This window comes from Aulonocara stuartgranti, assembly GCF_965226115.1.
Source record: "Aulonocara stuartgranti genome assembly, chromosome: 12".
Classification (NCBI taxonomy): Eukaryota; Metazoa; Chordata; class Actinopteri; order Cichliformes; family Cichlidae; genus Aulonocara; species Aulonocara stuartgranti.
In genome coordinates this window covers 25,643,165-25,661,545 of record NC_138948.1, presented here as the reverse complement: position 1 = coordinate 25,661,545, position 18,381 = coordinate 25,643,165, and the positions used below count along the sequence as shown (strand labels likewise).

Sequence of the window (18,381 nt, the reverse complement as noted above, 5' to 3'; positions counted from 1 at the left end):
TCTTTTTTTTTTTTTTTTTTATCAGATCTCTGAAGACATCACTATTTCTGAATTTGCAAAAGTCTGCAAAACAAAGACTTGGTCCACTTTTTTTGCATCCTAATTCTCTTGCCTGGTTTTGTCCACTCTTTTGTTGATCCCTGCCCCTACAGGTTATTCAGCTGTCTTTGATGTTTCTTTCATTTACCTCCTACTGAATTCCATTGGTGCCTGTGTTTTGCAGATACTGACCTGGGACGCTGTCTAGCCACAGATGGGCTATATCTATATACCACTAACTCCTCTGGGAGAGGACTCAGCAAGCTTGGCTCTGGTTTACATGGGACATTGAGGTAATGTGACACTACCTCTAGCCTCCATTCCTCTCTCTTCAGCATTCAGAGAACAGAGGGAAGAAAGAATGAAGCAAAAAAAAAAAATCACAAAAAATACTTGTGCACTGAAAGGCATTATTTCCTAGACATTTAAAAAACATTTCCTATTGTATATAGTTATATTCTCTCATGTTACTGATTTATTTGGTTTATTTAATTTAATGATATTGTAACGAATTGCATACTTTGCTGAAAACTAGATCCTCAAATAATGTTTTTTAGAGCCCAGAATTTGTCCAGAGACATTATGAGGGTATACATGCATTATTGGTCAGCCAGCTTCTGAAGGGCAAAGCACACTGTGACCTTACAAAACAGATATTTGGATTTCAACTGCAACGTAAATGGTTGTAATTCTAGCTATTGTTTGCAAAGCAGCTTGTATGAAAGAAGTAGCACGCATCAGGCCAGGGTATTGCTAACTGCATGCTTTAAGTATCTTTGGGGGTTTTTGTTATTTGTTTTTGGGGTTTTTTTTAATCGGTCTCAGAAATATTACCTTAAAAAGCTAAAATTCCCATTTGAGAATTTGATTTAAATTAGAGTTAAAGACAGATGCTTTGAGTGCCGCCTTGCAAAAAGAGACAGAGTTGCAGTAAGCTGCTTGTGTCCTGATGGGAATTTGTACTGACGCTGATCAACCCATGCTGCTCGTCTCACATTTTCTCTTCTTACTGTGGCTATTCACAGCAACACTCAGTATGACAAGTAGCTTCCCAACAGTTAGACAATATGCTGTCAATAACTTGTCAAAGTCTACTCTCATTAAGGTCAACAAAGCAAAGTGACTGCGTAAAAAGAAGGAAGGCACACTGTCAGTTTTTATACGATCAACACATACCGTACATTTCTGGATTCTTATTGATTGTAAGGTTTGATTTAATTTGTGGTAGCTACAGGATTTGACCAAAAACTCACAGTTGAGTGACAAATTAAACAATAAACCAACAAAATGTTTTAGTGAGCTGCCTGAGCATCTTTAGTATGACTTGGAATAAACTCCAAATGCAGACCAAAGGAATCAGTGCTATGTGTTTGTATAGGGGATTTGTGTATTGTCGAAATGAAGAGTTGGAGCCCGGCTGGGTGGTGTTCAGCAGCGGCCGCCTCCTCCACCGTCCCTCATCCTTTGATGCCAAGCCACATCAGCTGTGCCAGGTCATTGATCCATTCACCCTCCAGGTACTGTCTACTTTCATTACTCTATTTTAAGATGTATGTGGACTTATTCTGTAAATTCTGTAGATGGGATGTATAATCTCAACAGATCATGAAGTTCTTAGTGGGAGAATGTTTTTCTTTATTCATCGCAGGTACAAAGGACACAGAGGGGTACTGTTTAATTTGGTATCTCAAAATTCAAGTATAACTAATACCTAAGGCTAATTTTCACTCTTTTCTCTTCAGGTGTGCCAGATTGTGCCCATGCCAGCCCATCACTTCCCCGTGGGCAGCAGCATGACCACACTGCACCTCTGCTCAGACGGAACCTATCTGTACTGGGTGTGGTCCCCAGCCAGCCTCAATGAGAAAACACAGAAAGGCCACTCTGTCTTCATGGATGTCTTTCACTTGTCGGTGAGTATCTCGTGCCCTGCAATATAGTCTCAGCAGTATTTATTTTGTCTGTGTCTTCATTAAATCTTTGATGTCTTCTCTCTCCTATACATGGTGCAGACACAGACAGGGTTGTGTGTTGCAGACATCTTGCAGGAGAGGGTTATCCTTACTCGCAAAGAAGGCGAGTCCTCCAAGTGCTTGAATGAACTTCTCTTAAGTCGAATGTCACGCTTCCGGGCCTCCCATTCTGCCACATTGGCTGCTCTCACAGGCTCTGCAATCACCAACACTGTCAAAGAGGAGCAGTCTGGTAATGGTAGAGAAACTATAAATATCCAAAGTTCATACATGCTGTGATTCATTTGGATGATGTGGTTTTTAAAATATTTTGTTGAATCCTTTTGTAGCGGTCAATACTAGCTGTGGACTCCCTCTAAAGACTCTGAGAAGGACCCCGATGTATGTTTGTGGCACCTATCTGGTAATGCTGGTTTCACCTCCTGGTGTATCTGGGAGCTCTGCCACACGCTCCTTGTTTGGAGGTACCAGCAGCCTCTCCTCACTTAAAAGTAAGCGCATGCAAACACATGCACAGGCTCACTGCTAAATCCTGATTATGTTGAGTTTTTTGTCACTTGTTTTTTGGTTACTTTTTATTTATTTTATTTTTAATTTTAGAAAGTCTGACACTAAGCTTACTAGCTGCCTGTAGATATTCTGTATAAATCTGATTAAATCTGATGTTCCAAATAAGTATTAAGCATCATTTATGACAGTGGCTAATTGCTGGTGAATACACAGCATTTAAAATAGTAACATCTTGATGGGTTAATGAGTTAATGTTAATGGTTAATGAGAATTTTGGGAATGCCCCACCCCCCACTGCTTTGTATCATAATTTAAGTCATGAGTTTATTAACTATTGCTCTTATGTTTTTCGTTCAGTTTTGGCCTCCAGTCTGGTCTTTAACCTGGCTGATGGTCAGTTCAGCAGTCGCGCAGACCTCATTGATGCTCCTGGCAGTTCTTTAGGCAGGGGAGCCCAGGTGGCAGGGCTGGGTGAGCTGAAAACTTGTCACATTTTACTTCTACTTACGTGCGGCAAATAGTCACGCACTACATAACTTTTACTTCTGCATTCTTTGAAGGAGCGTGTTATGATGCACTGAACAACTTGATCTGGACCTGCTCCAGTGATTACATAGATCAGTGGTGCAACCCCGGGAACCAAGCCTTTCATCATGTGTGCCATAGACTCGGTGTCAGCCACGTCATCAAAGAACCCAAAGGTAGGTGATGTAAACAACAAGTGGCTTGTTTTATAAGATTAAATCATAAAAGTGACAGATCTGCATAATTTGTCCTTTAACAGAGGAGACTGTGGCCACTGGCGAGGTGATCAACCAGCTGCTTCATCATGTAGGTGCTATGTGTATCCACCAGCTCAACTTGCTGGCAGCCAGCAGCAACAGTTTGCCCTTGGGGGCCTTACTGGGAAAACAACACCCCATTGAGGCCCGTCACTTCAGCAGCATCTGTGACATTATGGAAAAGGCCATGGTCAATGGTGACACCTGCATCATCCACTGTATCTTAGTTGTGTTTCAGGTGATTTTTGGGTGCAGCTGAATTTTGCCAAAAAAACCTTTAGCATTTTCTGTGTGATTCTAACGTTGTTGTGTATATTTTCTACCATTTACAGGTAGTGTTTAGGTTTTTCAATCCTCAGTCAGAGCAGAATAGGGAGAGTGTGCGCCGTGCAGGACTCCTACTGTGGCAGCTGCTCATGGCTCCAGTGGACCAGATAGGAGCAGAAATTCAGAGAGAAGTCTGCTTGGCTATTAGGTAAGTTACAATTACTCAAAGACAGAAGTAATGGTTGGATTTGTGATCATGATTTCATTTTAATGAACCTTTTTTTTTTTTTTTTTTTTTTTACCTCTTCTCTGTAGCTCAGGCCTCAATATTTTGTATCAGGGGGAGGCTGAACTCAACAAACTACTGAAACTGGTTCTAACCGAAGGTGATTGGCAGCTCAGGCTTTAATTTAAGTGACACCTCCTGTATTTTATTCTCATTATTTCTCACATGGTGTATGTTTTTTACCTTTAATATTCAGGTGAAAGAAACCGTGGATTGTCTCAACTTCGGGATGTCATCCTTACAAATTTGGCAGAACAGTTGCAGAAGAATAGATTTGGAAGTGAAGAGGATGACCACTACAGGCAAGTGGCAGCCTTGTGGCAACAATACTATCTTTTCTCTTTAGATCTGTGTTTGTTTAAAGTTGTGGAAATCTGTCTTCTTTTACAGATTGAATGATGAGCTGCTGCATTGTATCCTCAAGACTGTAGTCCGAGAATCCTGCCTCCTCATCACCAAATGTCAGACTGTCGCCCGAGATGACTTCCAGAAACTGCTCTCCACTGTGCCAGTATGAATATCAATTCAGCAGCATTTAAATGCTATCAATCCAGACTGGAAGATTGCATTCATACAATTTAAGATGGTTTCCCTTCTCTCTAGGTGGTCTCACCTAGTCTGCGCTACCTCATGGCTGTTCAGAACCACCTCCTCAGTAATACCATTCTTATCCGTCCGGATGATAGTGATGACAGTGACAATTCCCTACAAGGGGAAACAATGAAGGTACAGGTAAACATCCCCTTTAAATACCCCTACCTTTTTGAAAGTGGAGTCTGTGTGTGTGTCAATGAGAGACCAACACACCAAATGAAGCAATGGCTTTTGAAGTTCTTTAAGGGTAATGCTGAAGAGTTTGTGCGCAGTGCAGTTTTTTGTGATGTCATTTATTATTTGTTGAAAAACGGTGTGTTCATACTCAAGGTTACTGATGACAGCAATGAAACAGAACAATCTAGAGTTTGTTTTTAATCTGTTGGCATGGAGTATGTATTAATAGTTACATATTGAGTGAATGTAATTACTGAAAATCTTGGAAGCAGTGTTACGTAAGTGTGGGCCTACTCTGTGTCATCCTCAGGAGCTGCAAAGCAGCATCCTGTCCTTAGCAACCAAAATCCTGGTGGGATGTGATGAAGTATTGGAAACCCTACAGCAGGTCACCACTGCTCTGATTAACAGCGACATAGCTGACAGAGAAACCAGGTGAACTTTTAAATACGTTTGCTTGATTCTTTTAAAATCTTTTTACCACTTATGTTGGAACATTGCACGAAGACATTTGAAGCCAGTTTGTATCACTGTAAGACCAGAATGTACCTGTCAGAAATTAAACTAGACATGAAATTCGCTTTGTTGGGTCTTGTGTACTATATCACCATGAAAGAAGATTTAACTGAACCTGATTAATGCTGATCTTGTTAAAACAAAATGGAACAGTGAGGGAGGTGGTATTTATTAAAGCAGGTTCTTAGAATCACTGTGCCAGACTTTCCTCTTCTCATCTTGTTTTTTTTTTTCTGCTAACAGCAAAACTAAAATTTTCACTTGTTTTTTATCTTCATTTTGTTAAGGTTGAAAGGCTTGGAACAGATTACCAAGGCCACTATGCTTGGGCACCTGCTGCCGGTGTTGCTCACCTCTCTGATGCACCCAAACCTGCAAACCCTCACCCTCGCTGATGCCCTCATGCCTCAGTTGGTGCAGTTGGTGCTCTATACCAGCCAGGTCAGTTTTGTCAGTCAAGGAGGAGATGGTTCTTGTATATTTCCTTGAGTAGAAAAAGCAGCTGTTATTAAGTTGCTTTTTTCCACTCTGTTTTTCAGACTGCCTTGTTACTAAAGACTCAGTCTCCGCTTTTTACTGAAGAGTCTCTGCCTGCTGGTGGCTCTCTGGGCCAGGGAGCAAAGACATGCACTGCTGATGACAAGTGAGTTTTCTAGATTTCACCATAAGAATTAAGCCAGGGAGTGTTATTCTGCATAATAAATATTTTGAAGAGGTGATTTTCTTCATGGCACCGGCTGTGTCTTAAGCTCAATTTTTAAAATGACTAACTTATTTGTATCATAGAATTCTTGATGAACGTGAAGAGCCTGGCTTCCTGACAGGACTGAAGATCCCTGCTCCATGGGCTGCTGGGAAAACAGTAGAGACTGTGCATCCTGTAAGGGACAATTACAAATTCAAGGAGACCGTACACATCCCAGGAGCCCGGTGCCTGTACCTTCGCTTTGATTCTCGCTGCTCATCACAGTATGATTATGACAAGGTAATGACTCTTCCTGTGTACGAGCTGGAGACACAATCATACTTCACCTTTAGACATCTTTTTGTTCAGTTTCTGAAGAATGGTATTGTGGATTTTTTTTAAACAAATACATTCTCTATTATTATAGTTGGTTATCTATGCCGGTCCCAACACCAATAGTCGTAAAGTAGCAGAGTATGGAGGAAACACTCTGGGTTATGGCAGTCGCAGTGTCCTGGGAACAGGATGGCCCAAAGACCTTGTGAAGGTAATAAAAGCAAGTATGAATTATTCATTGATAGATGTTCATAGATAGTTTGAAGAGCTACATTTTGCTCTGTGTTCTGCTTTAGGTTGAAGGAGACACAGTGACATTTTCTTTTGAGATGAGAAGTGGACGTGAACATAATACCCCTGATAAAGCCATGTGGGGGTTCTCCTGCACTGTCAGAGCTCAGGTAACAATTCAAATGTCGTCAACATCTCTCTCTATATAATTTATTTATTTATTTTTACTTTTTGAAGTAGTCTGAAGATCCTGTATATCTTTTTTTGTTTTTACAGGAGTCATCAGAAGATGTCTCTGGAGGTCTCCCCTTTCTGGCAGACCTTGCGCTGGGGCTGTCAGTGCTGGCCTGCTCAATGCTCCGCATTCTGTATAATGGGCCAGAGGTGACAAAAGAGGAGGAGGCCTGCCATGATTTGCTCTGCTCAAAGCTGCTGCAAAGGTAACGGAGCTAAAATAAAATGTGTCCCATTAATAGTAACTAAATGTGATGTCCTACATGTAAGGATTACTACATATTCTTCTTCGGTATCTAGTTGAGTCAAAGCTGAGCTGCTAGCAGCCTAAAATGAGTAAAAAGAAATTTCCCTTTAGGTGTCAGTGGCAGGTGGAAGCAAATGGTGCCATCTCTCCAGCCCTCACGCCCAGTCCTTCACCTCTGCCACTCACTATTGAGGAGGATCGGGAGTTCACTTACCCAGCTGACGTGCTCATCCCACCTCCAGGCCTTATGCCAGGGACCTACTTTGACTTGCCCCGAATTCGCCTTCCTCCGGGCATCATGTCTAGGCTTCGAGAAGTGTCCGGAAGGGCTCGACCACAATTCCGCCCAAGCATAAAGTAAGAAATTAATTCTTTCAGTCTTGACAGAGTATGGCATCTATATACTGTACATGGATTTGTCACTCTCCCTAAATGGTTGAGACAAACACCCCACTAATTTAGGGCTTCTGGTTTTTATATATTCTGAAGGAAAGTCAAGAGTCACAACAGAGTTGATATTAATATCAAGGTTTTTGTTCATGTTAATTCACTTCACAATAATTTTTAGCTTGTTCTTTGTTTTTTGTAAGGGAGGTGATAAGACCAGATGTTATGGAAGAGGTAATAGTATCTTGCGTGATCAAACATTTGAGCCTGGTGGATGCGCTTCAGTCACTCGTCAACTACCAATACCGCGAGGATCACACAGAGGAATATGACCTGCTCTGTAAGATCATGGCTGAGACCTTTAAGAAGATTAATGCTATGGAGCGGCAGCTGCAGGTAAGTTTATGCTGACCATCAAGGTTTTTTGAAAACAGTATTTTATCGATTAATTATGCTTGCAACAAGTGAAAGATATTGTTGTATTTTCAGTTTTTGTTCATGCTATTAAATAAGAGGTTAAGATTAGAATTCTTTATTTGAGCAGTTTAATTTATTGGGTTAATTTATTAAGCCAATTTTCCTCGGGATGAATAAAGTATTATCAATCAGTCAATCAATCAATCAATCAATCAATCGTTTAAGTTCAAATAAAGTTAATGTTAAAGAGTACCTACAAAAAAGAAATAAGAATATCTAATCTTTCTAAAAAGAAAGAGTACCTATAAATAAATAAACAGACAGACCTTAAGACAAAAAAGAGTGGAAGACTAATACTGTGTCTAATCATTTCCTGTGTTGCTTTCAGAGTGTAGCAGAATTGGAACAGAAATGGCAGAATGAGGTAGAGGAGGCCCAACAAGGAAAACTGGAGAACAACACGCCATTTTTTCACGACTACCACTTCTTTGAGGTAGACTGCCACAGATACACTAATTTCTGTAATCAACCAATGATAAGATCTCAGTTATTTAAGTCTGTTCTTTTTGTGTCTTTTTGGTTTTATGTCTCTCGTTTTTTTTCTTTTTTTTCTTTTTTTTAACATCACCAGAACAAAATGAAGGAATTGGAATTACTCTGCTCACTGAAGGAGGTCCCACTTGATTTTAGTGATTTGGAAAATGTTGTCCTTGCTTTGAGGCAAGTATTAATTATGTAGCTCATTTACACTTTTACAGGTCAGTTCGTTTTCTAACAGTATTTATTTGCAATAACAGGGAGAAGTTCTTTCAGGAGGTGAACAGTAAACACATCAGAAGTAGCAGCCCTCTTGCTAAAACTAAAACTCTGGTGAAAAGTCTAATGAACCGCACTGAGCTACTGCTCCATGTCACCATCGCTCCACATTGCAGAAGTCTAACCAGCACACCTGCTGGCACACCAGGCCCAGGTAAATGCGTATCTGTTTGTCTGCCATCTTTTGTTACAGGTGTTGTTTCCAAGTGATGCGTTGCTGGTTAGCAGGACTGAAATTAAAGATTTCTTTCTTTGAACTCGTGGTTTTCAAATTTTTGTTGTGCCCAAGGCACATCAACGAGAGCATAACTTTTGATTATACTGTCAGACAAAGACACGTTCAGGCTATTTGAGTCAAGCATCTTATCAGATTTTATTTTTTTTTTTTGCATGAGTGTTGACTGCACTAGCATATGCCTTACATGTATTACCTTTTCAAAGCTTTTCATACAATCTAACCAACTGTCTTGCTGCCGCTGGTTCATACCCAGTGTGTGATGGCTTTTTATTATCCTTTGAAAACAAGTACATTCAAAGTACTGCACCTGAAATTTAATAAGTCACCCAGAAGTGTTTGTGAAGTATAATGCAGTAATAACATATGGTTATGCAACTCACTGACCACTATTTGGAAACCACGGCTTTAAATAGATGTTTTAGACCTGTGATTAAAATCATCTACGCTCCTGAAATATTAAGATTTAAGCATATGGCTACTGTTATGTAACTCAGACTTGGGATGTTTCTCCATTGGAGAAAAAAAAAGCAAAGTTTTTATAGGTATCTGTGTTTCTGTGTAATTAGATGTCAGTAACTGTTAAAGTTTGATTTTCACCCAGTTCTTCTTCTGTTTTTTCTCAGCCTCTCAGTCTGTGTCTGATGCCAAGACGGTGATCCCCATGGTGAAGCAGCCAGTCTTCTTGCGTAGCATGTCTGCACCTTCTGACTTGGAGATGATTGCTAACCAAGACTTGGAGTTTACACATGCGCCACAAAGGTATTCTTCTGTCTGTATTAGATAAAAGGAATGCAAGTAACTTATAGGAATAAAGAGTGTTTGACTGTATTTGCAAACCTTTTTATCTTCAGAAGGCGACACCACCCTACTAGTCATCGCAGCAGCTCATTTACCCTGCTGCAGTCTTTGGCCATAGAGGACAGCCGAGACAAGCCAACATACAGTGTGCTGCTGGGACAACTCTTTGCCTTTATTGGAACTACACCTGATCAGGCTGTAGGTTTTTCACTCTTGCCAGTGCTTTAAATTTATTGTTTGGCATAGATGCATTCAAATAAATGGATGGAATTCTGATTTGCATTAAGGTAATTTGTAGCTCTTTTGTCTGTAGGTCTCAAGCAGTAGTTTCCTGTCTGCTGCGCAGACACGTTGGCGGCGAGGCAGCACACGAAAGCAGGCGCTTGTTCATATGAGGGAGTTGCTCACTGCTGCTGTTAGAGTTGGTGGAGTCACCCACCTAGTAGGACCTGTCACTATGGTACTGCAAGGTGGACCAAGGTAAGACTAGAGGAGGAACAGCAAATGTAAATTTGAGTGTACTCTGATTATGCACACTGATGAAATATAAGAATATATATATTCTTGTAGTTATGATTTTGAGCTGTCAGGTTAAACTATAAACAAACATTTGGAATTGTGTTTTTTTTTTTTAACTTTTTGTTTGTGTGCCATCTGTGCAGGATTGAGGAGCTGACCTGTGGGGGAATGGTAGAGCAGGTGCAGGAGGCCTTTGGGGAGACCATGACGTCTGTAGTGTCACTATGTGCACGCTACCCAATTGCTTGTGCCAACAGTATTGGCTTACTTTGCACAATCCCTTACACCAGGCAAGCAAACCTATTTTAACTTATCTCGTTTAATATTCCTGCAACCAAGGCCTTGATTGCTTACCCTAATTTTTTACTTGTGTTATCATAGGAGTGAGGAGCAGTGCCTCGTTCGCAGTGGGCTGGTTCAGCTTATGGATAGCCTGTGCAGCTTAAGTGGGCAGAGGGAATGCAGTTCAAATGAAAAGCAGACCAAAAAACAGAAGGTGGCCACCATGGCTTGGGCAGCCTTTCAGGTGCTGGCCAACCGATGTATTGAGTGGGAGAAGGTGGAAGGTATGAAAAGTTTGTAGATACTTTGATCAAATTCCTAAAAGGCTTTTTTTTTCATGCTGTAAGATGAAATATTATGATTATTGTGATGATGGATTAACAGTCTTTGCTTTTACTCTTCAAAGGTGGATCTACAGATGCAGTTCATTCAGGTCTGGCAAGACAGGTATCCAGCCTGCTGACCAATCACCTGGCAAGAGCCACAGAATGCTGTGGGAATCAGGCAGCCGGCAATGATGCGTTACAGGATGTGCTCAGTCTGCTCAATGATCTTTCCAGGTAAAGTTTATCTCATGTAATTTTTCTGTGTGTTTTGGGTGTTCATGGTAGCACTGTCATAATGTAGTAGCTAAAAGAAATGATGAGAAACCATGATGTGTAGAAACACTGAAAAACTTAAGTTTATTTATCTTAGCTTTTGGTGGATCAAGATTTTTAGCATGGACATCTGCTGGATCATGGTGATTATAACTGGGATATAAAATGAGATAAAGACTGTAATAAATCTAATAAAATCTAATAAAATTCATAATATATATTGAGGATATTAAAATGTAATTTATTTTTTCTTAGGGACAAAAGCAAAGTGAATAAATATTACTGATATACACAGAACTCTAAATATCACATTGCTATATTAGGGCACCAATCTGCAGTGACTTATTAAGCCAGCTGCAATACCAGACACACCTGGGACTCGAAGCCAATGATTGAGTAGTGCACTCTAATGGAACAGCTAGCGGTAACTCATGGTGCAGAGAGAAGCTGAGAAGCCACAGAAAGAGTTAATAACAAATCAGCAACTATACCAAGAATTAAGTCCTCAACAGTCAGCCTCCCTGCAGTTCTTGCAGTTCTACAGCATACTGTAATAACAGCCAAACAAGAGCATGTGAGAGACAGAGAGAAAAAAAACTCCAGTTCACTTTGTGGTTTTGTTTATCGAAGTGAGTCTCCAAGTGTGTGAGAGAAGTAGCTACAACAGTAGAAAAATGAATGCTGGTAATAATGGTCACCTTACCTTAGATGATCTGAGGCTGAAATGTAGTAGTTACTGAAAGAGAGGAGAGGCATAAAAAACTGGTATTGAGACTGACTCTATAGCTATATTGGCCTTGGATTGTGCGCTATGTATTATCATGTTTTTGTTTTTCTAACACTTTTTTTTGGTTATTAATTATCACCTGTTTTTGTATATCGCAACACCGACAATTCATACAGTGTATGTTTATGTTTTAGGAGCCACATAGGGAAAGCCATCCTGAGCCAGCCAGCTTGTGTCTCCAAGCTCTTGTCTCTTCTGCTCGACCAGAGGCCCTCACCAAAGCTAGTACTTATCATCCTGCAGCTGTGTCGTGCTGCCCTGCCGCTCATGAGTGTGGAGGACTGCGGTAATGTGGCTCTGCCCTCGTGGAGCTACTCCATTAACACGCTAGATGCTGAGCAACAAGATGCCAATGATCCAGCCTCGCGCATTGCTGCCTTGCTGCTAGCCAAGCTGGCAGACTATGTAGTACCAGGTTTGTCTCTCTTACCTAGAACCTCTAAATGCTGTCCACCATCTGAATAAAGGCAAAAATGGTAAAGCAACTATACTGGATGGTTATAAAATTGTCTTCTCCTTCTTATTCCTATATTCTATTTGCCAGGCTGTCAGACTCTTCTCTCACCCAGCTCCTCTGAGCCAGACACAAGTCTCTCTCGTGCCAGTTCCAAAGGAGCTCTCAAGTCTGATGATGTTGGGGAGGAGGGAGAGGCAGTTGATGGCAAGCTTTCGATTTTTATCCACAAGAGAGAGGACCAGTCATCTCATGAGGTTTTACAACCACTCCTTAGGTATGATTTCACCTCATATCTTTGTTTTGGGTTTACATTTGCAAGCTTACTCTGGGTGTTTCTGACTTTACTGTTTCTCCACTCTTTCCAAAATGTAGCAGCTCTGAGGGGCGTCCCTTTCGACTGGGCACTGGAGCAAACATGGAAAAAGTTGTAAAGATGGACAGAGACATGACAAAGGTAACTTAAAAATAACTAAACCAGAACCATAAAGTGCCTGTTTTTTTGTTTTTTTTGTTTTGTTTTTTGTAACTGCCATCTTTATCTCTGTCCTATTTTAAATGTTATTTAGAGTGGATGCTGTGAGGTGATTACAGAAGAAGCATCTGCTGCCCTGAGGAAAGCCAACAAGTGGGCCCAGTCTGGTCTGATAGTGAGCGTTGGTCCACCTGTGGAGACTTTAGCCCAAGAGACTGCTGGGGGCATTACTGCTGGCGACAAGAAGAAAACTGCTCAGACTGCTGTTTGCAGAGACAGGAATGCCGAGTTGGCCAGGTGCTGTTTCTGTGATTTAGACATTTTATACAAAATGAATCATTTAATATTTGCAGTCATATTTGCAAGTGGATACTGCCAGGTTGTAGGTGTATGTTGCAGATACATATTCTGATCTTTGGTTGTAACATTTCTTCTTAAAATCTGCCTTAATTAGGTCAGACCCGGTACGCCCATTTATCAGTGGCCATGTTGCCAACAGCATGGCTGCAGAGGTCATAGCCCTGCTTCATAGTCTGCTCACTGCTCCTGAGTCCAACACTGCTCAGATCTGGACAAGCACTGCTGAGAAAGTAAAGCATTATCCTGTTTCTTACCTCCATATCAATGATTATACTTGATATTGTTTGCTGATAGTGTTTCTCATGGCTGTTTTGCAGGTTCTCTCCCGGGCGCTAATGTTTATCCCTCAGCTGGGCAAGTATGCTGAGAGTATTCTGGAGAACGGCAGCAGCAGTGGCAGAAAACTGGCTAAACTGCAGGCCATTGGCAGACAGGCTGTTGCTGCACTCTGTGCTCTTGGAGGCTTTAAAGAAACTATCAAGATTGGTTCTGAGGTTCAGGTTAGTTCATATATCAAAGATACCACACATTATTATTGCATATATTTATCAAGATGGTGTGATCCAATCCATTGAAACCACTGAAAAAATGAACTACTGTCATTTTTTATCGTGCTTCCTTTGCTCTGCAGGTGGTAGGTAAAGGAGTGCTGGGGAGTGTGGGTATAGTTATGTCTATAAATGAGCAGGAGGGCATCGCTACTGTGAAGTTTCCGTCTTGCGAGTATAGGAAAGCTTGCAAAGCTTCAGATATCCTGACAGTACCAATATCACGCCTCTGCACTCCCAGATCTGAGGTAAGAATTCCAACAATAGGTTATGTATAGTTCTTATTATAGGCCAAAAGTGGCAATCTGATTGTCACTTTTGGCTCTCCCCACAACAGGCTCTTCCTCTCTATAAGCTATCAATCACAGAGAAGGTGGTACAAGCTGTGCAGTCTATGCTTCTGCCACAGGAGGGCAGTCTCTCTATTCACACTTCTTTACCAGCTACCGGAGATGGCTCCAGCCCGGTAATGGCTGCAGTGCGCTTGCTGGCTGAAATCAGAACTAGGTGAGTAAATAGTAATGCAGGTAACCTTGTGCATTTTGTCTGATTGGTCAGGTCTGTGTCAAAATATCTTGGGGTTTGAATTTGGAATCAACTTTTGAACTTTTTAGTCTGAGTCTCATACTTGCATTATAAGGGGAAACTATCTTATATTTAAAATGTAAACCCCTTCAGACTGGAGCATCATTATGTGATATGATGTGATGTTGTTGTTTTTGTTTGTTTTTTGTCAGGGCGTGTCTGGTGATGGCCCAACTTCTAGAGGACAGCTCCTTCTGTGAAGAGTTCATTCAGCAGTGTCCGGCTGCTGTTGAGGTTCTCAACCTGGTTGCCCAGGAGTGCAGCCCTGGTGAGCATATACAGATATGTCATCAGCTGGTACTTCTCAGCACCATACCAGTTTAGCAACTGTGTGTCTGACACATTTCTGTCATCTTGTGCAGGAGAGCGCCTTGGCATGGTTGAAGCTCAATGTGAGAGAGTAAGAATGCTGTATCGGGACTGTGCTCGTCCACCACCTCCACCACTGCAGACGGACAGACGTCAGGTAGGGGCTCCTAAATACATAGACAAATAAATACATAGAGGTTATTTTGGGCTCCTTCTGTCTTTTCACCTTTGATCTGCTTGTCTTAACAGCCAAAGGAGATTACTTGGTGTCCATCCAGAGTTTTCCCTCCAGTCCGTGCCTGCATGTTTTCATCCCGTCTGACCTCTGTCACCTTCTTGGCTGATCCAAGTGCTGGAGGAGGGCTTCCCAGAGGCACTTTCATCTACGCAACCTCTCCCGTACCAGTTCAGGTGGGCACATCAGAGGAATCCACTCCTGCAGTATTTTAGTTTGTTTGAACAAATATCAACGATTAGTATGAAATATAATTATTCACTTATAATTTATTTATTTATAATTATTTACTTGGAGCCTGTCCATAGTTTAAACTTTTCTATCTTTGTCCTTGCAGGCACCATCGTTTTACTGGGAGATAGAAATTGTCTCCTATGGAGACTCAGAGGAGGACAGTGGGCCAATTGTGTCTTTTGGTTTTGCACCTGAAGCAGAGAAAAGGGATGGAGCATGGACCAACCCTGTTGGCACATGTTTGTTCCATAAGTATGTAGCTATTAAAGCGAAGATACTCCCTTTGGATTTCCTCTGCTCTGTTTCTCTTACTTGATTGCTGACTGCTTTACTCTTTTTTTTGTCATGCTGTCTCTGTGTGCTTGTCTCCTCTCTGTCTGTGTGTGTCAGTAATGGTAGGGCAGTGCATTATAATGGCTCCAGTCTGCTGCAATGGAAGAGTGTCAGGCTGGATGTGGCTCTACTTCCTGGTGAGACAGTAGCCAAAATATCTTTCTTTCCATATTCAATCGATCATTTCTTTTGTTTGATTTACACAGCTTGGAAATCCATACGGCAGTCTGTTATGGATTTGAAATAAACGTTTTACATGCAATGTTGCTTACCAGGCTGCTCTTTCAAAAAGCTGATTGAAAAGCATATCTTGCTTTCTTAACTTAATCTAACTTGAGCTGTTTCCTATGTTAGCATGTTTTAAAATGTGTCATGACCTGTTCACATCAAGCCATTACTGAGATGTGGATGTTCCATCTGCATGAACACAGGTGATGTAGCTGGAATTGGATGGGAGCGTTCTGAGGGCACTCCACCTCCACCTGGTCAGGCCCCTAAAGGCAGGGTGTATTTTACCTATTGTGGTCAGCGGCTTAGTCCCATTCTTGACGATGTAGCTGGTGGAATGTGGCCCCTGGTACACATTCAAAAGAAGGTGGGTTTCTGCTAAAAAGGGCTCATTTATATTTGAACTGCTCTAGGAAAATGTACTGGATTATTTATATGCATGTATATATTTATATATTGACTTTCTCTATATTCCTTTGCAGAACTCAAAGATACGTGCCAACTTTGGAAGCCGGCCTTTTGCATTTGCTGAAGGCCAAGCACACAGAAATGCTGCTGACTTGTGTGTAGACCTTGCAGAAGAAATCAGTGCAAATTTTGAAGCACTGCCCTTTGCTATGGCCTCAGACAGCGATAATGATGCAGGCGCTAGTGTTACTTCGGACTCTGGTTCTCATGGACCCCCTTGTCGGATTGCAGCTGTTGCAGTTGCTCAGCAGCGTATGTCTCTTGTCATCTCGCATTCCTTTTCAATAATTTTTTTTCTTCCTTGTCGATTTGTATTTTTGCCTCATAGCCTAGTAACCTTTGAATATTTGGCTTTTGCAGAGTACAACAGTGACCAGTCCTGCCTTTATAAGGTGGAGCTGAGCTATGAGAATCTGGTCACCTCTGGACCCGACCCACATCCTCCCCCTATTGCTGATGATGAGAGTGATGATGAGGATGATGATGATGTTCCAAGAGTAAGAAAAGTCTGCAATGCTCAAAATTGTGTTGGAAAAAGTTTTAAGCTTAAGTATTTCATGACTGAATTTTGATTTGACTTCAGGAGGACCACTATGCCCTTCTGGTGAAGGCATGGGAGACAAAAGTGTTCCCCACAATTCGTAGACGGTTCCGTAACGAGGCTGAGAGGAAATCGGGCCTGGACCAAATCAAAGGAGCTCTGCAGCTGGGTAAATAACTTATATTACAACATGGCCAAAAAAATCTTGCGTGCCACTGCAGCTTTCCATGACAATAAACACTTAACCTGTGCTGCTTTAACTTTATGACCCTTAAGATGTTTTTGAAAACTAAATGGAGCGTTAATTGCGTCTAAAAGTCAAAATAATGTCATAATAGGAAGAACGTTTTGTACATGTTTATTTAACCGCCTTAAGGTTTATTGCTGATAATTTAGGTTCACTCATAGACCAAGGAATTAAGTATCAAATCAAATCAGACCTCAGTTTTAATACTACATGCTTTAATGTGCTTCATGATTTGATGATGGGATTCTTGTCATCAACCTTCATTAAATAGATGTCTGAAGTTATAAAATTAATCACTTACCAGACTGTCTACCTGTACGTAGAGCTGAGACGCTGTTTCTGGTTTCAGGTATGGTTGACATTGCGAGGCAGACAGTGGAATTTCTGTATGAAGAGAATGGTGGCATTCCTCGAGATCTCTACCTCCCAACTATTGAGGATATCAAGGATGAGGCCAACAAGTTCACTATCGACAAAGTCCGCAAAGGTATGAAAGGAAATAACATTATTTCATGAAGCACACAAAACAAAGTCTTTAGACATCTGTACTAATATTGCACATAGTTACTTTTCACTTGCTGCCACTAGGCTTGAATGACCTTATTGTAATTTCCAGTGGGGAAAAAAAATCAAATGTATATACAGTGGTCCCTCGTTTATCACAGGAGTTGCGTTCTAAAAATAACCCGTGATAGGTGAAGTCTGCAAAGTACCCAGGAGACACGGCATGAGATTGATTGACAGTGGTCTACAGCCAATCAGGACACAAACACAATGTGCTGTTAAAAAAAACAAACAAAAAAACCATGCAAAATTGCACAAAAAAAATCCACAAAACAGCGAGGCCAGGAAAGGTGAACTGCATTATAGTGAGGGACCACTGTAATATGATGTGATGTCATTTAAATGATCCTCGTGGTGATGTACTGTTTCAACACAGGCTTGACTGTGGTCATCCGATGTCCTGACAGCAACAATACCAACAGCACAACAGGGGGAACAGCACTGCCGAAATTTGCCATCAGGGGCATGTTAAAAACTTTTGGTTTGCATGGTGTTGTGCTGGATGTGGACTCTGTAAGTATACTCATTTACCATTATAAGCGTTTTCTATCTTAACAACAAAGATGCTGATGAACAAACTGTTTGCTTTGTTAAGGTGAATGAACTGGTACAGGTGGAGACATACCTGCGTAGTGAGGGTGTGCTTGTCAGGTACTGGTATCCAATTGAAATGCTGGAACGCCCACCTGCTGGATCTCGCCGTACTGCAGCTAATGGCTTGGTCTCATTAGACAGTAGCAACATTCAGATTCACAGGTAACATGTGAATCCAATGAGGATAAATATGACACGTCTACATGCTGCACAGAATCATTCATGCAGCTCTGCTTTATTTTAGGGAACTTCTTCGCTGTGAGAGTGCACTGGCCAGATTATACTGTCGCATGGCCTTGCTCAACATCTTTGCCCCCAAGAATCCGCACACCTTCACTCGTCTCTTCCACATACCTGCTATCCGTGACATCACCTTGGAACACTTGCAGCTTCTATCTAACCAGCTGCTGGCTCCACCCCTCCCTGGTGAGTGTGGCTATACGATATTATAATGAAACACCTTAATACCATGTGCATATTCTATTA

At 41.4% G+C, this 18,381-nt stretch overlaps 1 protein-coding gene across 6 annotated transcripts in view; it reads left to right on the top strand.

The window, feature by feature from the left end:
• The window catches only part of hectd4 (HECT domain E3 ubiquitin protein ligase 4), a 39,055-nt gene that overhangs the window by 7,171 nt on the left and 13,503 nt on the right, over positions 1–18,381 (top strand). Inside the window, exons 5-56 of one of the 6 annotated variants that reach the window (XM_082556167.1) lie at positions 224–332; positions 1,418–1,556; positions 1,782–1,952; positions 2,052–2,244; positions 2,342–2,503; positions 2,880–2,993; positions 3,083–3,223; positions 3,307–3,542; positions 3,637–3,779; positions 3,887–3,957; positions 4,054–4,159; positions 4,248–4,368; positions 4,461–4,589; positions 4,939–5,063; positions 5,432–5,585; positions 5,684–5,787; positions 5,931–6,129; positions 6,257–6,376; positions 6,462–6,566; positions 6,673–6,836; positions 6,989–7,234; positions 7,468–7,660; positions 8,070–8,174; positions 8,313–8,405; positions 8,483–8,651; positions 9,359–9,494; positions 9,587–9,731; positions 9,847–10,013; positions 10,196–10,342; positions 10,434–10,618; positions 10,741–10,894; positions 11,855–12,135; positions 12,265–12,451; positions 12,550–12,631; positions 12,744–12,946; positions 13,104–13,239; positions 13,327–13,509; positions 13,641–13,805; positions 13,895–14,064; positions 14,295–14,410; positions 14,505–14,608; positions 14,701–14,862; positions 15,024–15,172; positions 15,311–15,390; positions 15,685–15,848; positions 15,964–16,201; positions 16,310–16,446; positions 16,533–16,659; positions 17,087–17,224; positions 17,678–17,814; positions 17,897–18,057; positions 18,140–18,321. In XM_082556167.1, coding sequence (XP_082412293.1) covers positions 224–332; positions 1,418–1,556; positions 1,782–1,952; positions 2,052–2,244; positions 2,342–2,503; positions 2,880–2,993; positions 3,083–3,223; positions 3,307–3,542; positions 3,637–3,779; positions 3,887–3,957; positions 4,054–4,159; positions 4,248–4,368; positions 4,461–4,589; positions 4,939–5,063; positions 5,432–5,585; positions 5,684–5,787; positions 5,931–6,129; positions 6,257–6,376; positions 6,462–6,566; positions 6,673–6,836; positions 6,989–7,234; positions 7,468–7,660; positions 8,070–8,174; positions 8,313–8,405; positions 8,483–8,651; positions 9,359–9,494; positions 9,587–9,731; positions 9,847–10,013; positions 10,196–10,342; positions 10,434–10,618; positions 10,741–10,894; positions 11,855–12,135; positions 12,265–12,451; positions 12,550–12,631; positions 12,744–12,946; positions 13,104–13,239; positions 13,327–13,509; positions 13,641–13,805; positions 13,895–14,064; positions 14,295–14,410; positions 14,505–14,608; positions 14,701–14,862; positions 15,024–15,172; positions 15,311–15,390; positions 15,685–15,848; positions 15,964–16,201; positions 16,310–16,446; positions 16,533–16,659; positions 17,087–17,224; positions 17,678–17,814; positions 17,897–18,057; positions 18,140–18,321 — 7,848 coding nt within the window. Of the gene's footprint in view, positions 1–223; positions 333–1,417; positions 1,557–1,781; positions 1,953–2,051; positions 2,251–2,341; positions 2,504–2,879; positions 2,994–3,082; positions 3,224–3,306; positions 3,543–3,636; positions 3,780–3,886; positions 3,958–4,053; positions 4,160–4,247; positions 4,369–4,460; positions 4,590–4,938; positions 5,064–5,431; positions 5,586–5,683; positions 5,788–5,930; positions 6,130–6,256; positions 6,377–6,461; positions 6,567–6,672; positions 6,837–6,988; positions 7,235–7,467; positions 7,661–8,069; positions 8,175–8,312; positions 8,406–8,478; positions 8,652–9,358; positions 9,495–9,586; positions 9,732–9,846; positions 10,014–10,195; positions 10,343–10,433; positions 10,619–10,740; positions 10,895–11,854; positions 12,136–12,264; positions 12,452–12,549; positions 12,632–12,743; positions 12,947–13,103; positions 13,240–13,326; positions 13,510–13,640; positions 13,806–13,894; positions 14,065–14,294; positions 14,411–14,504; positions 14,609–14,700; positions 14,863–15,023; positions 15,173–15,310; positions 15,391–15,684; positions 15,849–15,963; positions 16,202–16,309; positions 16,447–16,532; positions 16,660–17,086; positions 17,225–17,677; positions 17,815–17,896; positions 18,058–18,139; positions 18,322–18,381 lie in introns of those variants that run through there. The other 5 variants (XM_082556168.1, XM_082556166.1, XM_082556165.1 and 2 more) reach the window with 5 other exon arrangements.